This window comes from Oncorhynchus clarkii, chromosome 10 (assembly GCF_045791955.1).
Source record: "Oncorhynchus clarkii lewisi isolate Uvic-CL-2024 chromosome 10, UVic_Ocla_1.0, whole genome shotgun sequence".
Lineage (NCBI taxonomy): Eukaryota > Metazoa > Chordata > Actinopteri > Salmoniformes > Salmonidae > Oncorhynchus > Oncorhynchus clarkii.
The window spans coordinates 18,766,081-18,788,873 of NC_092156.1; the positions used below are offsets into that span (position 1 = coordinate 18,766,081).

Here is a 22,793-nt window from a genome sequence, read left to right on the forward strand (position 1 = left end):
TCACCCAGAGGACATATAATGTATTGCAAAACCTATTTAAAAATAGTTGCAATAGCAGTATATTAGTGAGACTTGCCTCGGCAGTCACACTTTAAATATTGTACAATATTGACCATACCAGCATATGATCGAAGTACAGCTTAGTTTTGGTTACTGATCAAGGTTACTGAACAATCAGTAACATTCCATGTAAACTGTGATGCAAGGATCACCTTTTTAACTTTAAGCAGCACACACAAAAATCTAGTTCAAGCACAACATGGTCCAGTAAACCATATTGAATACCAAGTCTGATAATAGCATGATTTGTTTGTCAGTTTAAATTAGAAATAGTTTGAAATGTGAAATATTTAATTTGTCAAAACTAAAACACATTGATTGACAAGGTATTAACTAACTTCACTGAGGTAGACAAAATGTTCCATCCTTTTAGCATTCCTATGAGATTACAATAAAAGATGTGTTCTAGAGTTTGTATTCAAACCTCTTCAGTGCCACCGACATCAAACACTGATGTCAAACACTCCCTGTGAGGGAGTTCCACAATTAAAGTCAAAATGGGATAGAGCTGCATTTGTACAAATGTTGATCAATTGTTCATCAGACATCAAACTCATCAGTTCACCATCAGCAAGTGGACGGACGCAATATCGCAGAGCAGCATCCAACTTGTACTGTAGTTCAGCCACCAAGGGTAAAAGCTGATATACACCAGGGAGACTGCTACTGCCTGCCAAAAAATTTGAAAAACATTTTGTAGTTAAATATGCATTGGAACACACTGCCCAAGCTACAGCAGCTTATTTGCATTTCACGTCTGTTTTCGTGTGGGGAAAGAGCCCTAAGGATCTGATAGTTTCACACCCCTGAGCCAATCTCAGACCTCCATCCCAGATTTTACATATTGAACCTGGTTAGATGCCCACCGCTCACAACCACACAGCAGGTGATCCCTGGAACACAATGTCGGGACTGCAGCTGACGGTCGCCCAATGTGTCTCAGATTAAATACCTCCACCCCAGTCACCTCACTCTTCACTCAGTCTTCCCTGTGTGTCCATTCACCTCTCCCAACTTGCACATCTCATGCCACCTCTTGTATTTTGTCCTGCTTTTCTTGCAGGCAAACTTGGCAATGTCCACCATGAAGACCCAGGCCAGTGTGTACATGGCCAGGCCCCCTCCCTTCATGATGAGGCTGGGCCGGGGAGAGGTGAGCTCACAGTAGAGCATCATGCCACCCACGCCTACACGCACCAGGGCAAAGAGCAGGATAAAGAGCAGATCCACCGCGTCCCCCCACAGGCTGTCGTAGCGGCCCACCTGCCGGAGGAACCAGCGGGCCTGCAGCAAGGGGTTGGTGATCTCGCTGCCGAAAATCACGGCACATGTCTCCACTGCCGACTTGCCCAGGCCCAGCGCCAACAGGATGCCTGCGATGCTCATGGTGTGGTGGGCCAGCATGACAGGACCCTCGGTGCGGACGCAGATGCACCAGCCAAAGTCGAATAGGAAGTAGCCCAGACTAACCACCAGGGCCAGGATCTGGAGCGGGGTGTTCTCTGTACCTGAGGTCACAAACGGGACAAAGTCAGTTAGTCAAGGTCAATCTCATGCTGCAATTCAAATAGTTGCCATGTATACTGAAATAAATCAAAACTTAATACACCTGCATGCTTTGCAGTAACACACATCCAAACCTCACCTGCATGTGTTAAAGGCCAGGGCCCATCGATGAAGCTAATGTATGCAGTAAGACATACTATGAGGATCCCATGTGTCAGTGTCACCAGCCTGCAGTTCCACTCCTTTCCCCGCTGGCCATTCAGGTAACAGAATGCAAAGTAGAGTGAAATCCAGCCAATCAGGCAGCAGCACACCTCCAAAAGTATCATTGTTGTTGCTGTACAGGGGAAACCAGAGTCAACTTGACATTACTATGTCAAACAGAGGCAATGTCATATCTAGGCATACACTAGTATAATCTCCTATTTAGTTTTATCCCCCAATAGCCTAAGCTACATAATATTCATATCACATAATTAAAATATTTAGTATTCATATTTTACAGTCATTGTTACATTTTGTTAAGTAACTAGGGCTACAAGGTGTCAATTGTAGTCAGAGAACAGGCTTATTAGTTCAGTGCTTATGCTATGTAATTTCAAATCATGTACCATATGTCACACTTTTTTGCTCCAAAACCTAGGCTTTCTTAAGAATATGGTCAAACAACAAAACAATGTAATACTTGGGCCTTGTAGCCATAATAATAGGCTAGTAAAAATCAAGAAGATCATAGCCGAAATGCTAGCATACAACTATAGCCTACATACCTTTATCTTCTACTCTCCAGATGCATCCTAACCTGGTATTCAGATCTGAAATAACAACTCTAACAAATGTCCACCATCTTCAGCCTCCATTGGTGTTGCTATGACCTTTCAGATCTGGCTCGAAAGTCATTCCAAAAAGGCCTGGCACATTTGAAACGGAGCGCATGTTAACTTTTTCACTGCAATAAAACGTCAAGCAAGCCTACTACAATAAATTAGTCCCCTAGCTAGTCTACATCCCTTGCCCCTGGTTCTCAAGCAGCTTTAGCCTCTTATGAGATTAGTCGATTCCCTCCAGCTACCCTGGCTGTAGAACAAGCAAGAGATATGCAGTCCTACATTTACGGTCTCCTCAACAGACTACATTCAACAGTCTCTATGACTGAAACTTTGATGATATGAGAATGTAGTGAAATATAGGACATTGTAGTGAATATAGACTAGCCTAGGAAGACAGGTAGCCTCAAAATCTAGACTGAACCACGCTATGTTTCAGTAGTGGAGCGTACGTAACAAACTAGCAACAGAGCTGAACTCAGTCTGGATTTCTAGGTGACAGGCATTACAAGCATGGGAATTAAAAGTGAGACACAAGTGTGCAGGATCTACCAGCATCATAACACATTCTAGGGAACTGGTGTTTCCATGTATGATTAGGCTACTACATGCTCAATGGCATGGCGATAGACCGGCTACCACATTTTCCCTCGGGACTGTTAGTTAATGACACTTAGAGCTGTGTGTGAAGCAGACAGGCAGCTTTATCCCGCATCCAGATTAACCATAATCTGACTGGCAGGACAGTCAGGACTAGGTTGTCTCTGGTTATTGCCCCAAAGTACTCCAGGACATTTGAGGTGAATGACATCTTACATCTTTGTCTTCATGCTATCATCTCAACAGTAGTAATGACAATTACTCCATCTGCTAGATAAAAGATGAAAAAACATGCATATTCCATATCGATACATCCATGACCTAGAGACTACACTAAAACTTGTTACAATGTAACAAAGTGTGCTTAATGAAAATAACAAAATGTAACAATGTATGCATTGGACCATTGATAGATCACACTGAAACACATTGGAGATGGCAAAACGTGATACGCTTCTGAAACATTCCTTAAAAAATACTAGTGCTGATTTTAAAATCTTTATTCTTTTTCCAAAGCTCTTTTCCCTCTATCATTTCGACTCATTTCACAACCTAAATATATTTAAGCAAACATGATATACAGTTGAAGTCGGAAGTTTACATACACTTAGGTTGGAGTCATTAAAACTCGTTTTTAACCCCCTCCACAAATGTCTTGTTAACAAACTATAGTTTTGGCAAGTCTGTTAGGACATCTACTTTGTGCATGACACAAGTAATTTTTCCAACAATTGTTTACAGACAGATTATTTCACTTACAATTCACTGTATCACAGTTCCAGTGGGTCAGAAGTTTACATACACTAAGTTGACTGTGCCTTTAAACAGCTTGGAAAATTCCAGAAAATGACGTTATGTCTTTATAAGCTTCTGATAGGCTAATTGACATCATTTGAGTCAATTGGAGGTGTACCTGTGGATGTATTTCAAGGCCTACCGTCAAACACTTTGCTTGACATCATGGGAAAATCAAAAAAAATTGCCAAGACCTCAAAAAAATTGTAGACCCTGGCAAGTCTGGTTCATCCTTGGGAGCAATTTCCAAATGCCTGAAGGTGCCACGGTCATCTATAAACACCATGGGACCACGCAGCCGTCATACCGTGTTCTGTCTCCTAGAGATTAATGTACTTTGGTGCGAAAAGTGCAAATCAATCCCAGAACAACAGCAAAGGACCTTGTGAAGATGCTGTAGGAAACGGATACAAAGTATCCATATCCACAGTAAAACGAGTCCTATATCGACATAACCTGAAAGGCCGCTCAGCAAGGGAGAAGCTACTGCTCCAAAACTGCCCTAAAAAAGCCAGACTACGGTTTGCAACTGCACATGGGGACAAATATCGTACTTTTTGGAGGAATGTCCTCTGGTCTGATGAAACAAGAATAGAACTGTTTGGCCATAATGACCGTCGTTATGTTTGGAGGAAAAAGGGGGAGGCTTGCAAGCCAAAGAACACCATCCCAACTGTGGAGCACGGGGGTGGCAGCATTATGTTGTGAGGGTGCTTTGCTGCAGGAGGAGCTGGTGCACTTCACAAAATAGACGGCATCATGAGGAAGGACAATTATGTGGATATATTGAAGCAACATCTCAAGACAGCAGTCAGGAAGTTAAAGCTTGGTCGCAAATGGGTCTTCCAAATGAACAATGACCCCAAGCATACTTCCAAAGTTGTCGCAAAATGGCTTAAGGACAACAAAGTCAAGATATTGGAGTGGCCATCACCAAGCCCTGACCTCAATCCTATAGAAAATGTGTGGGCAGAACTGAAAAAGTGTGTGCGAGCAAGGAGGCCTACAAACCTGACTCAGTTACACCAGCTCTGTCAGGAGGAATGGGCCAAAATTCACCCAACTTATTGTGGGAAGCTTGTGGAAGGCTCCCCAAAATGTTTGACCCAAGTTAAACAGGCAATGCTTCCAAATACTAACTGAGTGTATGTAAACTTTTGACCCACTGGGAATGTGATGAAAGAAACAAAAGCTGAAATAAATAATTCTCTCCAATATTATTCTGACATTTCACATTCTTAAATAAAGTGGTGATCCTAACTGACCTAAAACAGGGCATTTTTACTAGGATTAATTGTCAGGAATTGTGAAAATCTGAGTTGAAATGTAATTGGCTAAGGTGTATGTAAACTTCCGACTTCAACTGTATAAAAATACAAACAGTAGGCAACATCATTATTTAGATTGCTGTCTGGCATTTTAATATATACACCTTCGCACATTTATTCTCACACCTGACCTCCTGATGAATATCAAAGGAAATGGGCAAATTAACCGCACTGTAAACATTCATGGGCAGTTAAATTCAATCCAACTCATACAGCTGCATAGGCTACATAGTGACATACAGACATACTGTATCTTATTTTCCGGTGGTCAAATTAAATTGCAGTGATTTGGACTGTAAAGTCAAAACTTTAGAGTACAGTACTGTGCAATGCCAGGTAGACCCTGTTTAGGTCATATTGATCCAGTTGTCTGAATAAGCCACTTGTGCGTGGGCAGTAGTTTAACAGTTGCTGCGTCAACATATTCTAACGGCAGGTTTAACAGAATCCGTCCCTGACTCTGATGTTCCTATTCTTTTTTTTTGTTGCTTCCAATAGTTTTACTCTTATAGATAATGTAGGCTCAAATTCAGTTCGTGCCTCATATGACCTCAGAGGTGCCCTAAACTGATGCTAGAAATATTGATTATGACATTTCACATTTAATTCCAAATGCATAGAGTTTCTCAATAGAATTTTAAAAGGTCTTCACGTGTGTCTGCTGGTTTGTATCTATTTCTGTTTCCATTCATTGACATCAATAGTTTTAGTTCTCTTCCACAACAGGCAGGCTTTCTCAGTGGTGATAGGATGTAGGGTTCCATGTGCGATACCACGACCTGTAACGCAAAGATAACAGGTTCATCTCTCATCTGTACAATACCATGTTGCCAAATACAGTGTTAGACTAATTCTGTGTATCTCCCAAATGGCACCCTATTCCCCATGTAGTGCACTACTTTTGTCCAGGACCCATAGGGCTCGTGTGAAAAGTAGTGCACTATATAGGTAATGGGATGCCATTTGGGATATAGACACTGTTCACATGTCCTTGGCTGTGGTGAGCAAGTGTCCCCTACCCTGGTGAGCTGAAGGACTGGTTGACCTGAGAGGTCAGAGCAGCGGAGCCAGACCGGAGTGTTCCGGGCGAAGGCCCACGACTAGGACTATTGGGAGAGGAACTCGATGACACTAGAGCACAGAGGAATACACTCAATTTAACATGCACACTGAAGAAAGCTTGAAACTTCATACAGTGAGTTTCATATGGAGGAAGGTTTTATAGGTTATTTCTCACACTGTGTCGATTTCACAGAAAATGTCTATCCCATTTACTTTTTCTTAAATACAGGTCTTAAGTACTACAGACTATATGAAGTAGTCTTAAATACAGGTCTTAAGTACTACAGACTATATGGAGTAGTCTTAAATACAGGTTTTAAGTACTACAGACTACAGTGGGGCAAAAAAGTATTTAGTCAGCCACCAATTGATACAGGTAACGAGTGGAGGACAGAGGAGCCTCTTAAAGAAGAAGTTACAGGTCTGTGAGAGCCAGAAATCTTGCTTGTTTGTAGGTGACCAAATACTTATTTTCCACCATAATTTGCAAATAAATTCATAAAAAATCCTACAATGTGATTTTCTGGATTTTTTTTCTTCTCATTTTGTCTGTCATAGTTGAAGTGTACCTATGATGAAAATTACAGGCCTCTCGCATCTTTTTAAATGGGAGAACTTGCACAATTGGTGGCTGACTAAATACTTTTTTGCCCCACTGTATGTGGAGTAGTCTTAAATACAGATTATATCAAGTACATATGGTTACACTTGCCTCCTGAAGCAGGAGGGCTGTATGATCTGGACGTGGATGCCTGAAACAACAGTTACATGATGGCTGGTGAGACAAAACACAAGACAATGTACTAAAAATGTGTTGTAGCATAACTATACATTCCTATCACACTACTCTTTCATTATACAACTCTTATCATAACAATGAACATTATTTGAAAATATACTTTCAAACTGACTTGAAAATAGAGAGCTACTGTATGTATTCAGAGCTGGCCATTTCACCATCAGGAAGAAACATGCATAATTTAACCCAAAACGTTATAACTGAGAGATTTAAGGCTAACCATTCTGGAGTTGAAGTTGTGTGATTTCATTGGTGAGGTGGACACGGGGCAGTAGATCCTCTTCTGCTTCTGTCTGCGGTTACAGAACCACACCCGCACCACCTCCTTCTCCATAGACAGCTGCTCTGAGATCAGCATGATCTCCTCCGAGTTAGGCTTAGGGTTCTGAATATAAATATTGGTATTAGGTGCTATAAGCATGCATGAGGCTTTATAATGTCTTGTAATATGGCATATGATATGAAGCTGCTCTGAAATCAGTGTGATCTCTTCCGAGTTGGGCTTGGGGTTCTAAAAAGAAACGTTGGTAGCTAACACTGTAAAGCCTGCAGACATAATGCGTATTACTTGTTATAAGCATGAATGAGCCTTTATAATGTCTTTAAAATAAGCCATATCATTTGTGTCAGCATTGCAACTAACTCAAATGGCTGCTATGTAGTCACTCAAGTGTCACAACAATGTGCATTATGGTGGATTGTTTTGCTCCCTGGAAAGCATGGAAAAGTGCATTTAAATACGACCTATATCAACAGTTCCTAAATTATTTTCAGCATTTATGATTGGAAATTGACAGACAGAGTTAACTCACGTCAAGGAAGCGTTTCTCCAGGGTGAGCTTTATGTTGGTTTCGATGCTTGTCCTCTTTTTTCTTTTCCTTCCATAGCCTTCCATCAGGGGGGGTAGAGAAACAGCATTGCTCATAGAGTCAGAGGGGCAATTCTCTGATTTGGAAAGAGCATGAACATGATTTACCAACGTACATTTCCTCTAAAATACATTTCCAGCCAATATAGCAAAATAAATATCCTCTTGACATAGAAATAGTGTGTAAATACATGCAATGGCACATGACGTAAATGACTGAGAAATACCAAACCATCTACAAAATATACACTGAGTTTATAAAACATTAGGAACACCTGCTCTTTCCATGACATCGACTGACCGACCAAGTTAATCCAGGTGAAAGCTATGATCCCTTATTGATTTCACCTGTTAATATCACACCCTGACCTTAGAGAGCTGTTTTATTTCTCTATTTGGTTAGGTCAGGGTGTGGTTTGGGGTGGGCATTCTACGTTGTCTATTTCTTTGTTGTTTTTGCATAGTGTGGTTCCCAATCAGAAGCAGCTGTCTATCGTTGTCTGTGATTGGGGATCATATATAAGTTGTCATTTTCCGTTTGGGTTTTGCGGGGTGTTGTTTTCCGTTTAGTATCTGTGCCTGACGGAACTGTTCGCTTTCGCTTTTGTATTCGTTATATTTGTTTGAGTGATTCTTGACAATAAAGATCATGGACACTTTCCACGCTGCGCTTTGGTCTCATTCCGACGACAGCCGTTACAGAACACCCCACCAAAAAAGGACCAAACAGCGTGGCCAGGAGGAGCAGGGATCCTGGGCCCGTGAGAAAAGAGAGTGGAGGACATCCTGGACCTGGGAGGAGGTAATGGCAGGGGACAAGACCCTGCCATGAAAGCAGGTGAAGGCAGCGAAAGAGGAACGGCGACGATACGAGGAGTCAAGGCAACGACGGAAGCATGAGAGGCAGCACGAGAGGCATCCCCCCCAAAACAATTTGGGGGGCACACAGGGAGATTGGCGGAGGTAGGGTTTAGACCTGAGCCAACTCCCCGTGCTTACCGTGGGGAGCGTGTGACTGGTCAGGCACTGTGTTATGCAGTGATGCGCACAATGTCTCCAGTACGCATTCATAGCCCGGTGCGCTCTGTTCCAGCTCCCAGCAGTTGCCGTGCTAGAGTGGGCATTCAGCCAGGACGGATTGTGCCGTCTCAGCGCTCCTGTGTCTCTTCGGTCCAGGATATCCTGCGCCAGCTCTACGCACGGTATCTCCAGTTCGCCAGGACAGCCCAATGTGGCCTGTTCCAGTTCCCCGAACTTGCTGTGCTACAGGGGGAATCAGCCAGGACGCGTTGTGCCAGCTCTGCGCTCCAGCTCTCCAGTGCGCCTCCATGGCCCAGCATATCCTACGCCGGCTCTGCGCACTATGCCTCCAGTGCGCCTTCATAGCCCAGTGCTTCCAAGGCCAGCTCTCCACACTCACCGAGCTGGAGTGGGTATCCAGCCAGGACGTGTTGTGGCAGCTCCCCGCACCAGGCTTCCAGTACGTCTCCTCAGTCCGGTGAGACCTGTTCCGGCTCCATGTACGAAGCCTCCAGTGATGATCCATGGTCCGAAGCCTCCAGTGATGATCCATGGCACGAAGCCTCCAGTGATGATCCATGGCCCGGAGCTTCTAGTGATAATCCATGACACAAATCCTCCAGTGATGACCCATGGCACGAAGCCTCCAGTAATAATCCATGGCCCGGAGCCTCCCGTGATAATCCAGTGACACGAAGCCTCCAGTGACGGAGCCTCCAGCAACGGTCCACAGTCCGGAGCCTCCAGCGATGAGCTAAAGTCCGGAGCCTCCAGCAGTGGTTCCCAGTTCAGAGCCTCCGGCGATGATCCACGGCCCGGTTCCTCCGGCAACGATTCACGGTCCGGAGTCTCTGGCGACGATCCACGGTCCGGTTCCACAGAAGCGGAGGGATTAGCATAGGGAGCGGGGGCTACGTCCCGAACCAGAGCCGCCACCGAGGATAGATGCCCACCCGGACCCTCCCCTATAGGTTCAAGTTTGCGGCCGGGAGTCCACACCTTTGGGGGGGGGGGGGGGGTACAGTCACGCCCTCTATTTCTCTATTTGGTTAGGTCAGGGTGTGATTTGGGGTGGGCATTCTATGTTGTATATTTCTTTGTTGTTTTTGCCTAGTGTGGTTCCCAATCAGAGGCAGCTGTCTATCGTTGTGTCTGATTGGGGATCATATATATGTTGTCATTTTCCGTTTGGGTTTTGTGGGGTGTTGTTTTCCGTTTAGTATCTGTGCCTGACGGAACTGTTCCCTTTCGTTTTTGTATTCGTTATTTTTGTTTGAGTGATTCTTGACAATAAAGATCATGAACACTTTCCATGGTCCACTCTTCCTTACGACAATGAGCGTTACAGTTAAATCCACTTCAATCAGTGCAGATGAATGAAATAATGATTTTTAAGCTTTGAGACAATTGAGACATGGATTATGTATGCATGCCTTTCAATGGGGTATAGTAGTAGGTGTCAGGCACACAGGTTTGAGTGTGTCAAGAACTGCATCGCTGCTGGGTTTTTCATGCTCAACAGTTTCCCATGCTTATCAAGAATGATCCACCACCCAAAGGACATCCAGCCAACTGACACAACTGCGGGAAGCATTGGAGTCAACATGGGCCAGCATCCCTGTGAAATGCTTTCGACACCTTGTACAGTCCATGCCCCGACGAATTGAGGCTGTTCCGAGGGCAAAAGCGGGGGTGCAACTCAATATTAGGAAGGTGTTCCTAATGTTTGATACACTCAGTGTATTGTTATACTGTATAGTACCTGCGTCACTCAGCCATTTCTCAAGTAGAGGCTTCAGCTTGCACATGTTCTTGAAGCTTAGGTTGAGGGCCTCGAAGCGGGAGATGGTGGTCTGGCTGAAGTCATTCCCATACAGCTTCCCCATAGCCAGGCCTACATCACCCTGATACACACACACAGTGAATATATTTGAATCTGATTATGGCAAACCTTCAAATTATAATCTCGTTTCAATCTACATCATGAATTCAATACCTGTATTACATTATTAATCTCCTTCAAGTGTGTTGACTACAAAAATGTTAAGTCACTTCACTCCTGCCTTTGCGCTATGTGAGTTTCAACAGTTAAATTATATCAGAATGAGCAAATACACCAAGTACAGAAGTTAGGTGGCATATCAGTAATCAGAGCCAGTGGCAGTAGCTTCAAGGTTAGAGAGGCGTGCCAGTAACTGAAGGGTTGCCATTTCAAATCCCAGGACTGACAGGAAAATATCTGGTGGTATTGAGAATCACTATATTAGGTGCCACATATTGCCATTGTGCCCTTGTGCAAGACATTTAACCCCTAACCCGTTCAAGGGGCGCTGTTCTGTGACATCTAGACACTTTTGTTAGTGTATCAGTATTTGTGGTGTCTGGGGGGTTGGGAAAAAACATAAAACGGCAAAAAGATAAAGTTGTATTGTATTTTGAGCCAGTGGCCCTCTGTACCTGGGTGAAGCCCAGTTTGATGCGTCTCTGTTTGAAGGCCTTGGCAAACTGTTCCAACTCCTCCAGGTCACTGGCCTCGTCCTGCTGGGGGGGGGCCATGTGTTTGGGGACCTGCAGGTGGGACATGTCCAGGTGGCCTTCCATGGACGACGACGTCAGGCCCGACCGACTCATGGCCTTTAGGGAACACAGTGGTGAGGAGGAATACTGTTAAATGGGTGACGAAAGTAATTGTGTATATGTTTAACCATGTGAAAATTATAGCAGTGTTAGAAACCTTTTTCATGCAAAAATTGAAAATGTTTGTGTCTTATGCAAATGTCTCTCTTCATAATTCCTCATATTAATATATTTGACTGATATCATTGAAAGTTCTGTGATAAATCCTTGTCCCTCTCGTGGTCTGTCCTGTAAAGAGTTAATTCTGTTATCAAGTTCAAGGACCTGGATGCATGACCTGAAGTGTTGCCCTATTGTCTTCTCAGTAAACATGATAACTTTACTTACATTTCTCTGCCTCATCCATATAGCTAATCATGTCAACTGGTGTAAGAAGTGGGATTTTTACCTGAGGTGTCAATGCTAACCCAGGCTGGTGCTGGAGGAGGCCTGACTGGCTCTGGGTGGGAAAGCTGAGGAGGTTCTGCTGCAGAAGTGCTACACGGGGAAAAAAAAGACAAATTAACACAATTTGTTTAGAGAAGTATAATAGATATTTTAACTTTCACACTTCCCAAATTTTTCAGAAATCCTGTTTGAACGATTCCCAGTTGGAGGATTCTCTCCCTGCTTATTCTCTACTGATTTCGTGAGTCCTCAAACTGGTATAGCTAAAAATCCTGTGACTTTTGGGAAAGTTTCCAGAATATTGCAACCCTTTCATTTGATTGTCCATGTGTACCTTGGTGCCCCGTGTGTTGTGTCTGTGAGAGAAGGAAGGAGGAGGTGGGTGAGAGGTGGTGAGAGCCGGGCATAAGCACCAACTGCTGCATGGTGTGTGATGAGGAGACTTCCTGTTGAAACAACAGAAACACAATCTTAGATTTTTCATTTATTTAACCTTTATTTATCCAGGTGAGTTGTTGAGATACATTCTCTTTTGCAGGAGAGACCTGGATCTAAACCAAAAAACAACAATCCAAATGCCCTCATTACAGAATGACAGTTTTCTCCCATTCTTAGAAAATGATAAATAATTATAGCTTGACGTGACATTAAACATGGGGCCAAGGGCTGTACATATAAAAAATATTAGGGTAGTGCTGATCTAGGATCAGGTCCCCCCCATTCATATAATCGTATTAATTATGAACTTATAAGCCTCTGATATATTGAGACAGAAGATGAGTAACCTACCCCTGATAGCTGGCCACCAGATATTGGGGCTCCTTGTGTCAGGTGACATGTCTTGTGTGATAAGACAGAATGGGGAGAGTCATTGAGGACCTCTGTCTTGATCTGGAAACCAATCACATCACAATATTTCTCACTTTTCTATTCCTACTTTTTGATGTTGCAATTGTCTTTAGAAGAATAACAGTACATAAACACGGTCTTGTCGTTTTCACTGGAAATGTGGATATCAATTGTGTGTGACCAATTGACGTAGAACAAATGTCAGCCTGGTTGTTCTATCTTGTCATCAACAGTATCAATGTTATTCCAACTCCGATCCTCCAGTACCCCCAACAGCCCAACTCCGATCCTCCAGTACCCCCAACAGCCCAACTCCGATCCTCCAGTACCCCCAACAGCCCAACTCCGATCCTCCAGTACCCCCAACAGTCCAACTCCAGTCCTCCAGTACCCCCAACAGCCCAACTCCAGTCCTCCAGTACCCCCAACAGCCCAACTCCGATCCTCCAGTACCCCCAACAGCCCAACTCCAGTCCTCCAGTACCCCCAACAGCCCAACTCCGGTCCTCCAGTACCCCCAACAGCCCAACTCCAGTCCTCCAGTACCCCCAACAGCCCAACTCCGATCCTCCAGTACCCCCAACAGCCCAACTCCGATCCTCCAGTACCCCCAACAGCCCAACTCCGATCCTCCAGTACCCCCAACAGCCCAACTCCAATCCTCCAGTAGCCCCAACAGCCCAACTCCAGTCCTCCAGTACCCCCAACAGCCCAACTCCAGTCCTCCAGTACCCCCAACAGCCCAACTCCAGTCCTCCAGTACCCCCAACAGCCCATCTCCAGTCCTCCAGTATCCCCTACAGAGCCCAACTCCAGTCCTCCATTAACCCCAACAGCAAACTCCAGTCCTCCAGTATCCCCAACAGCCCAACTCCAGTCCTCCAGTCCCTCCAACAGCCCAACTCCAGTCCTCCAGTCCCTTCAACAGCCCAACTCCAGTCCTCCAGTCCCTTCAACAGCCCAACTCCAGTCCTCCAGTCCCTTCAACAGCCCAACTCCAGTCCTCCAGTCCCTCCAACAGCAAACATTTTTGTTGTAGCCCCATACAAACACACCAGATTTAATTAATTGAGGGTTTGATGATTAGTTGACAAGTTTAATCAGGAGCTACAATAACAATGCATACTGTTAGGGGTACTTGAGGACTGAAGTTGGGAAACTGTGTGTGTGCATGTGTGTGTGTGCATATGTGTGCTCCTTGACCGGTTGGGTTAGGCTGCAGGACTTGTTAAACAAGATACAAACTCTGATAAACACCCTCCCCTCAGGCAGTGTAGTATGCAAATAACCCCCAGGACTAAAACAATAAACCTCCCTTTAACAATCTCCCATTGCCAAATGGATAGACATAGTTTAGGAATAACTAAACTAAGATAATAGGTTTTAATAAGAGGTGGACATTTTGAGGTATATAAAGAGTGGTGTGAAAAAATGTCATGATCTTTGTGGAACTGTCCAGCACACTTACAATAAGTGGTATTGAGTTCATGTAATATGACACTAGATGCTCTTATTACATGATTTTCACAGACTAGAGTACATTACCTTCAGTATTGACAATCACAATCAATATTTCTGTTACATGTACAAGACCAATCTTATTTACAATGACGGCCTACCCCCGGCCATACCCTAAACCGGACGTCACCGGGCCAATTGTGTGCCGCCCTATGGGACTCCCAATCACGGCCGGTTGTGACACATCCTGCAATCGAACCAGGGTCTGTAGGGACGCCTCTAGCACTGTGATGCAGCACGTTAGACCGCTGTGCCACAAGGGAGCCCATGTGGTATGAAGTAAAAATATATATTTTTAAAATATAAAATAAATGATTAACATAGTTTTACTGTAATGTCCTACTATGAACTCTCTAAGAATTTGTTCTTAACTGACTTGCCTAATTAAATAAAGATTACATTTTTAATTTAAAAAAAAAAAGTTGCTCACAGCTCAATTCATTCCCACTTATGGATCATCTGAAGTTAAAATGACATGTGTTTTCTATACTCACTTGTCTGGTGAAGTCAATTCCATTTTGTTCATTGTCTGCAGGAGAAAGTAAATCTAAATGATTAAACAGTCATAAATTACAATGTCATACCTATCCCCAAGAATATTATGGCCACATTGTGGTTTTCTGTTTATTAGAATAGGCCTACACCTGAAGTAGCGCTCTGGATAACATTATGGATGATTTTTGATAATTAAGATAAATTCAATAATAGGCAAATTGCTAACACTTTATAATAACTTTCATGAATAAGTTATAAATGCTTGTAAATATATATAAATAGTTGCTAAATTACCATACATTTGATAAATTATTATAAATTGTAATGCTCATAATACTTTGAATTGTTAATACATGTTTACAAATGATGTAATAGTTTATAAATAGTTTATGCATTTTATTTCACAAGTGTTAAAACCACATATCGAGACGCCATGCCCACTGAAACTGAGAAGCCCTTGTGCCTCAGAAGTGTGTCCTCAATTTGTAGGATAAAAATACACAAGATGTAGTTTATTTCGACAGTTTCTTGGCACTGACCATATATATCCTCAGCAGGGCTATAGTGTAAAAAAATCCAACACAGCCATATGGATGATTCACCACCATATGGAGTGAATGATTACAAAGGTTATGATCACATTAACCCTTTTAAGATACTGGCACCCTCCCTACAACACAACGATGCCATACGAGACAGAGAGTTCAAAGGTCTGCTGTGTCAGGTAATCTTCCCTCATTTGAATTTCAAATAGGACCTCTGGGAGTTTGCGGCGAGTGATGTGCCTGCTCGACCCACAGTATGGAAATCTCCCCCACCCCCCCCACCCCCAGGCCAAACTTCCAGTATGGAAATGATGGTGCCATGCAAATCAGCTGCGTAGCCTTGACAACCTTTTCAGGCCTTTCCATTGTAATGTTTACAGACCCCCAGGTGCACTACACACATTGACTAACTCTAAACCCAGAACTATAATGGAACTGGGATAGCATTGGCAACACAGGATAGAACAAAACTTTGAACACTATGTATACTGTATTATTATTATTGTACTATCGTATTATACAGAATTGTCTAGCAGCATCCATGTCCCCTTATGTCAGTTCAATCTCATTTTCACATCGGAAGGCTGGAGTTGATCACGTTCTGCATTCGGTCCCTTCGCAACTTCGCAACAATTAATTCCCTTGTAATTCTAAAAGCTTTGATAAAAAGTGTCTTCTGATTTTGTTTCCCGTAATATACAGTACCATGGTTGATAATGGTTCACTTCTAAACAAATTAGGCCAAGTGTGACGTCGGTATGAAGGATCGGGAGACAGACGCAGGAATGCGTAATAGGGGTTTTTATTTACCCAAATTACTGCGTGTCACGTAAAGGCACGGGGACGAAGACCAAACAAACACTATACAAAACACAGGGTTGAAACCCAAACAAAAGAGCAAGGAGTACCTTGAATAAATAACCAACAGACATTGTAACAATAATCGACAGGACAATGGTAAACCAAGGACACACTTGTACAATTATTCATCACTGGGAATAGTGGTCAGGTGTGCGAAATGAAAGTTCAGGAGGGATCCGTGACAGTACCCCCGCTGATGCGCTGCACTAGCAGCGCAATGACACCGGCCTCGAGGATGATCACAGGAATGCAGTGAGGGTCGTTCAGGACCTGATGAAGCTGCCGAAGTTGTGGGATCGTCGGATGGACCAGTAGCAGTGGCGTCAGATGGACCGGTTGTGGCGGCGTCGGACGGGCCAGTTGCAGCTGCTGAAGTTGCGTCATCGGACGGACCCGTTGTGGCAACGTCGGACGGCCCAGCTGCAGCTGCCGAAGTTGCGGCGGCGCTGGACGGACCAGTAGCAGCATCGTCAGACGGGCCATTCCCGCTGTCTTCCTTAATGGTCGATTATTCTGTCACGTTGGTATAAAGGGTCGGGAGACAGTCTAGGGTTTTTTATTTCATGTAGTTCTATGTACTTTTGTGTGGATATAATTTTTTTACGGACCGTACATGGCGCTCTATCGCTCTATTTGTATGAAGTGTGTAAGGCCCTTTAGACCCTTAGACCAGCCCAGGCCACTGCCTGCATTATTCTAACCCTTATCCCGAAGAGACCATAAACCTTTAGTGGCTCTCTGGATAGTGCTTTCAAAAGTGCATTTGATTTGCACAGCAGCATATTCTAGATGATGGAAGGAGTTGACACTCAGAATAGTCTGTCTGGTTGCATGCTCTTGATGACTACTCAGACAGGTTTTCAGTCTAAACTGAACGGATCATGCCATTGGACTGCCAGTTTCTGAGTCATGTCAACACCTTCCATCCAGGATACACTGCTATGGAAATCAAATGCACCTCTGAGAGCGTTATCTGAAAAGCCACTTTCTGCAATTAATCATTGTAATTATACAATAAAAATATATTGATAACTCAGCAAATAGACTCTTAATTCAGTTTCGGGAAAGAATGTCATCAAAAGATAAAGGTTGTAATATATCATACAATATCAATTAGCTTAGGGGACATCTTCTCAAAGGGACATTTTTTTATGTAACCTTAATTTACCTAGGCAAGTCAGTTAAGAACAAATTCTTATTTACAATGATGGCCTACCACAGCTAAACCCGGACGACACTGGGCCAATTGTGTACCGCCCAATGGGACTCCCAATCACGGTCAGTTGTGGCCTAGCACTGAGATGCAGTGCCTTAGACCGCTGTGCCACTTGGGAAAATATACAGAACTCTCTTTCTGACCTATATTTCATGCAGACCTTTCATTCACTTTTCAATTAGGGAGTCAAGTTGTTAGTTTAATTTTGGTTAAATGGTGTTGAAAAATAACACAGCAAGCTGTGTGAAAAGATGCATGATATCATTGCTATCAGGGGAAAATTATTGTGATAATTTCCTCTCTGACCTGAGGGTCTTGTATAGTGTTGTGGCCATTAGTGTTAGATTATATGAAATCATATCTGGTGTGATCGTTAGTAGGATCCTTTGAGGTGAAGTTGATTCAACATAAAAGTTTAAGGCACCCAGCTGCTGCTGGACTGACTTCAAGTTTACTCAACTCTGGGGCAGGAAAGTTCTACTAACATTAATTCCTACATTTGCCAAAGGTTTTATTCAGAATGTTTTCAAATTCTCCCAATTTTAAGTCCAGCCAACTTGGACATGTAACGTATTTGGACTTTTTCCAAGTTGTATGTTTTACAGTGATTTGCTTGCATGATAGTTGAGGCAAATGCATGATGGAACTTTAAAAGCCTATTTTGTCAGATTTTGTAAAAAAAATAAATAAAATAATAAAAAAAAAAAAACTTCCATACACTATGCTGGTCTATCTGAATCCAAGTTCCACATTTTCATTTAGTTTGTTCTGTATTTTACCACCTCGTCCATGTCGCCTGGGGCTGTGACAACTTCTCTGCAAACAGCTTGACACATTAGATTCTGGTAGAGCCGCCAACTAACAGAATCAACACATCCAATTTTAGAAACACTTTCAGAAACACTTATTCCAGTTGTTGTTGGGGGGAGATGTTGGCTGTTGATAAGGTACTTTCAATCATCAAGATTATACAGAGAAATAGTCATTCACTATTCACACTGTGGTAATCAACACACCCTAATGGCCCACTTATCAGCAACGGACTGTACAAGAAATGTTGAGACACATTTACACTGTTATTGATAAATACAGCCTATAGCTATCAAAACAAATGTCCAGACACCATAACTTCCAAAATAAGGTTTTCCAAAATAATAACCCACCAGAGCAATGTCAAACTTTCATTCTCAGCCTGGAGGCTCCACATACTCTTGCATCCAAAATCCATGACAACATTTGAGTAAGAAAATCACACACACTAAAACATTTACTGTCAACAATTAGTGTATAACATCCATTGTTATTGGGGGTGTTCTGTTTCAGTAAATGTGTTTGTTTCAGTTAATCATTTCAATTAAAAAAGCAAAATTAGCTTAATTTTCAGTACAAATCTGTATGTAAGTATGTACCACAGATCCAGGGATATTAAGCACACAATGATTCCTCAGAGATATTATGTAATTAAAAAGTAATAAATAATAAAATCATATTGTGCTACTAAGCTATCAAATAAAGAAATGTTGAAATTAAATGTTTGTAGGGTAATCTTAACATAAGAATAAGCAGAAATGTCTTTCTGTAAGTTTATTTTGTTTTTAACACCACTATCACCAAGAAATACATTTAGCAGGTGCGATGGAGGAGAAAAGTAAACATAATTTTCCAAGATATGTCATCATAATTTTTTCTGATATGCCTGACAAGAGATAACGACAAACTGAGAAATTAAAAGTAGACATTGAAAGGTGAAACATCCTTACCTGCTTGTTCATGGTGAGCCTCTGAGTGTTCCACTCCGTCTGTGCTCATCTTAATATCTGTAAATGATAAATACTGCTGATTTTCCTAAAGGACTGTAACTTCGCTGGGACAATGCAGCACTCAGCTCTACCAGTAAAATGATATTGAGGTTATTCTAATGCGGCGTACTTTCAAATTTTCTCCCACATGTGATTGCTGTTATAATATTCATAAGTTGGAGGGTATCCCCATTCAGTATTCAGCACAGTTGCTCCAGCTCTCCTCCCTATCTGAACTCAGTCAAAACCAAATGGATCAAGTCAACAGACACTCACAAAGCATGGTGAAATGGCTTGACATTTTTTACTTTATATTACATTGAATATAAGAATTTAAAATGTGAACAGGTAATTTATAAATGTTTTATTTAAAAATATAATATAATAAATTACTTACCTGGATTTAACAATTGTTCCACTCACTGGTTTAGATAGCACTATGTGAATATGTCCCTTTTGTCTCTAAAAAGATGCTGGTATTGGGATGGAAATGTATAATATCTACTAGTGGTCATCTGCATTTACCTAAGTGGGTTAGTGGAGGAAAATGCACCTTTTTCAGTACCCCACACAGGCAGATAGAGAGTCATTTGCATAAGTCTCTCGGTGTGTCCTATCCAGTCTCGTTTTTTTTTGCATAAAACAACAATGGGTTGACTGCGAACTTAGAAAAGTTGCTTTTCAGTGTATGTGTTTGTATAAAGAGATGAATAAGCGGACATCATGTTGCGATAATAACTTAGCATCAAATCAGGACAATTTGTGGAGAGAATAATAAGCTTTACATCATAGTTATTTGTTACTGTGGAACAAGATTGAAATCTACCATTGGGCAGACAAAATGGGCAGACCGCCAAAATGGGGACAATACATTATAGTACCTTTCATGAATCAGCTTTATTAAATAATCAATACATTATATTTCATTTTTTGTAAATATTTATAAACATATGCATTTACAAGCGTTACAATTCATAAGCATGTATAACATTTTATTAATGTATAAACCATGATGACAGGTTTGGTTCAAGTGTATTCTCATCTGTTTCTATTCACTACAAAATGTTGTGCTAGCATGTTTTGAGATGCAACAACCATAGGTCTGTCTGCCTGAATGACATCTAAGCATAAAGAAAAGAAGGCATGGGACACAAAGACCTTTATGCAAATGAAGTTGATCAAACTTAAGACACATAAAGATAAGATTTATGTCCAGAGGGAGAATGGCACAGATGACTGAGTAAACAGCTGATTACTCCTCTCTTTGGTTGGCTTGTTGAAACAGCATCTTCAACTGTCTTTCATGCCATTGGATACGCTCCTTCACACTTTGTTCCTACAGAAAGACAAACACACACATGCGTATGCACATACCATAGGTGAATTTACCATATATGGTAAATTCCCCCCCCAAAAAATAAATAAATAAAAGCCTATTTCGGCGCACCCTATAATTACGATTGAAAAGTAAAACCGTGAGTCTATGATAGAAAGACAAGTGATGCAAAATGCATTATTTAGGCTAATATATTATTGTTGTCCACATCAAGTTCATAGACACTGATCAAACAACAATATTGTTAGGAAACAGGAAGTAAGTTTTTAGGGCACAGGTAGACAGTACGCAACATGCAACAATTTCAGCGATTTTACCGAGTTACAGTTGATATAAGGAAATCAGTCAATTTAAATAAATTCATTAGGTCCTAATCTATGGATTTCACATGACTGGGAAGGGACACTGCCATGGGTGGGCCTGGGAGAGCATAGGCCCACCCACTGGGGAGGGGAAGAAATTAATTTTTCTATATGTGCACCACAAAATGTAAATCTGGTCAAATGGTGCTTTTCATTAGTTGTCCGGGTGGCTGGTAGCAGACGATCCCGCACGTGATGAAGCTGGATGTGGAGGTCCTGGAGGCAAGCACTAGGCAGAATAAATTATTGGTTTCCTCAGTGCCTATGTGGTCCAGTTTTTACAGCCACTGACCCTGCCACACATAGGTCAGAGTCGGCATGGGTTTGAATTCAGCCCACTGCCCTTTGACTCACAGATGTCTATTTTTGATGCATTCATTTTATGTGGTTACAGGGCTAAAACAGAAACAACTCAAAGGTTTACAGTTTAGGCATTAATTACAAGTGGTTAAGGTTAGGGCTATAGTTTGGGGAAAATAATAAAAAACGACTTGCCTACAGTATGTATCATCAGTATTCTTCCTAGTTTTCTCAGTGCTTGTCTAAGCAGCGCGCTCCGGCTCCAGTGACCAGCCTGAGCCTACAAAAACTAAAATGTTCATGTCCTGCTTAGCATTCAAAATATAACGAGTACTTTTGGGTGTCATGGACAATGTACGGAGTAAAAAGTACAATATTTTCAAGGTAAAGGTAAAAGTAGTCAAATATAATAATAGTAAAGTAAAGTACATGTACCCCCAAAAAACGACCTAAGTAGTTTTACACCACTGGCGCAGCCATGGGTGGACCTGGGAGTGCACTTGGGAGCCCGACCCACCCACTGGGGAGCCAGGCCCAGCCAATCAGATTAGTTTTCCCCCACAAAATTACTTATATATGTGGACCACTAAATGTGGATGTAGGCAAATCTGGTCAAATTGTGTTTTTAATCAAACTGCTAGATATTAAATGTTTGTTTAAGTCAGTTTAACAGCATAGTTTATATTTAACTGAGCTACAGGCTAAAGCTATTATATAGCTGTTAACTCTCCGAAATGTATTTAGTCAGGCAACCTTCAGTCCAGTCATCACCAGAGGGCAGTCAAACTCCACAATGGATGTTTGTGCATTATATGGATGGAACAAACTGCCAAAATAAAGGAAAAGCCAACATAAAGTGTCTCAATAGGGTGTTGGGCCACCATGAGCCACCAGAACAGCTTCAATGCGCCTTGGCATAGATTCTATAAGTGTCTGGAACTCTACTGGAGGGACGCAACACCATTCTTCCAAAACAAACTCCATAATTTGGTGTTTTGTTGATGGTGGTAGAAAACACTATGTCTCAGACACCGCTCGAGAATCTACCATAAGTGTTCAATTGTGTTGGTGACTGAGACACACATTAGACTACTATTTTAAAGTCACTGAGATCTCTTCATCTAGCCATGGTATTTTTGTACATTACCTTAAGAATGATGGGAGGTTTTAATTGCTTATTTAACTCAGGAACCCCAAATGTGTGGAAGCACCAGCATCTTCACCATGAAGAAAAGATGGAAGACGGGAGTGTTTTCCAAAGCATGGTTTTAGGCGCATTATGATGTTTATATACCCACAAATCTAATGAGCTTTGCAATATGATACCCATGAAGACAATTTAGGATTTTAATTTGTCAAAGTTAGACACACTTGTAGAAAACATTGTGAGCTTCAACTGCATATTTTTTTTTCATAAAACATTTTAAACTTAGAATTACTTTAAAATCAAATAACACAGTGAAAAGTTAAAGGCACTTACCATATTCCAATGGTTTACATATTTCAAAAATTAAGTTTCATGTTTTGTTACTGTGTGTATGCATTAGGTAACTTTTGTTTGTAAAATCTAATCCCTCAGAGAGATAGATGGACTATAATTAGCATAATGTAATAATAACATG

The 22,793-nt window shown here is 42.0% G+C and overlaps 2 protein-coding genes across 2 annotated transcripts; both read right to left on the bottom strand.

Annotated features, from left to right (window-relative positions):
• Nucleotides 1-341: 341 nt before the first annotated feature.
• LOC139418115 (TLC domain containing 5b) lies at nucleotides 342-2,468 on the bottom strand. Its single transcript, XM_071167319.1, has 3 exons — nucleotides 2,337-2,468; nucleotides 1,706-1,903; nucleotides 342-1,568 (listed from the first exon to the last, which is right to left on the bottom strand). Exons 2-3 carry the CDS (start codon nucleotides 1,893-1,895, stop codon nucleotides 1,036-1,038), a joined length of 723 nt encoding a protein of 240 aa, XP_071023420.1. The 5' UTR covers nucleotides 1,896-1,903; nucleotides 2,337-2,468; the 3' UTR covers nucleotides 342-1,035.
• A 2,671-nt stretch (nucleotides 2,469-5,139) lies between these two features.
• Nucleotides 5,140-19,681, bottom strand: LOC139418114 (POU class 2 homeobox 3). Its single transcript, XM_071167318.1, has 13 exons — nucleotides 19,571-19,681; nucleotides 19,135-19,191; nucleotides 14,752-14,786; nucleotides 12,680-12,781; nucleotides 12,225-12,336; nucleotides 11,892-11,980; nucleotides 11,324-11,500; nucleotides 10,629-10,770; nucleotides 7,790-7,923; nucleotides 7,198-7,362; nucleotides 6,885-6,930; nucleotides 6,136-6,247; nucleotides 5,140-5,895 (listed from the first exon to the last, which is right to left on the bottom strand). The coding sequence occupies exons 2-13, from the start codon at nucleotides 19,181-19,183 to the stop codon at nucleotides 5,853-5,855; spliced, it is 1,206 nt and encodes a 401-aa protein (XP_071023419.1). The 5' UTR covers nucleotides 19,184-19,191; nucleotides 19,571-19,681; the 3' UTR covers nucleotides 5,140-5,852.
• Nucleotides 19,682-22,793: the final 3,112 nt, after the last annotated feature.

Coding starts and splice junctions, on each gene's coding strand:
- LOC139418115 (XM_071167319.1), bottom strand. CDS start 1,895: ATGATACTTTTGGAGGTGTGCTGCTGCCTGATTGGCTGGATTTCACTC. Junction 1,569..1,705: donor CTGGCCTTTAACACATGCAG/GTGAGGTTTGGA, acceptor TTGTGACCTCAG/GTACAGAGAACACCCCGCTC.
- LOC139418114 (XM_071167318.1), bottom strand. CDS start 19,183: ATGAGCACAGACGGAGTGGAACACTCAGAGGCTCACCATGAACAAGCA. Junction 14,787..19,134: donor GGCTCACCATGAACAAGCAG/GTAAGGATGTTT, acceptor TTTCTCCTGCAG/ACAATGAACAAAATGGAATT. Junction 11,501..11,891: donor GGTTAGCATTGACACCTCAG/GTAAAAATCCCA, acceptor TGTTCCCTAAAG/GCCATGAGTCGGTCGGGCCT.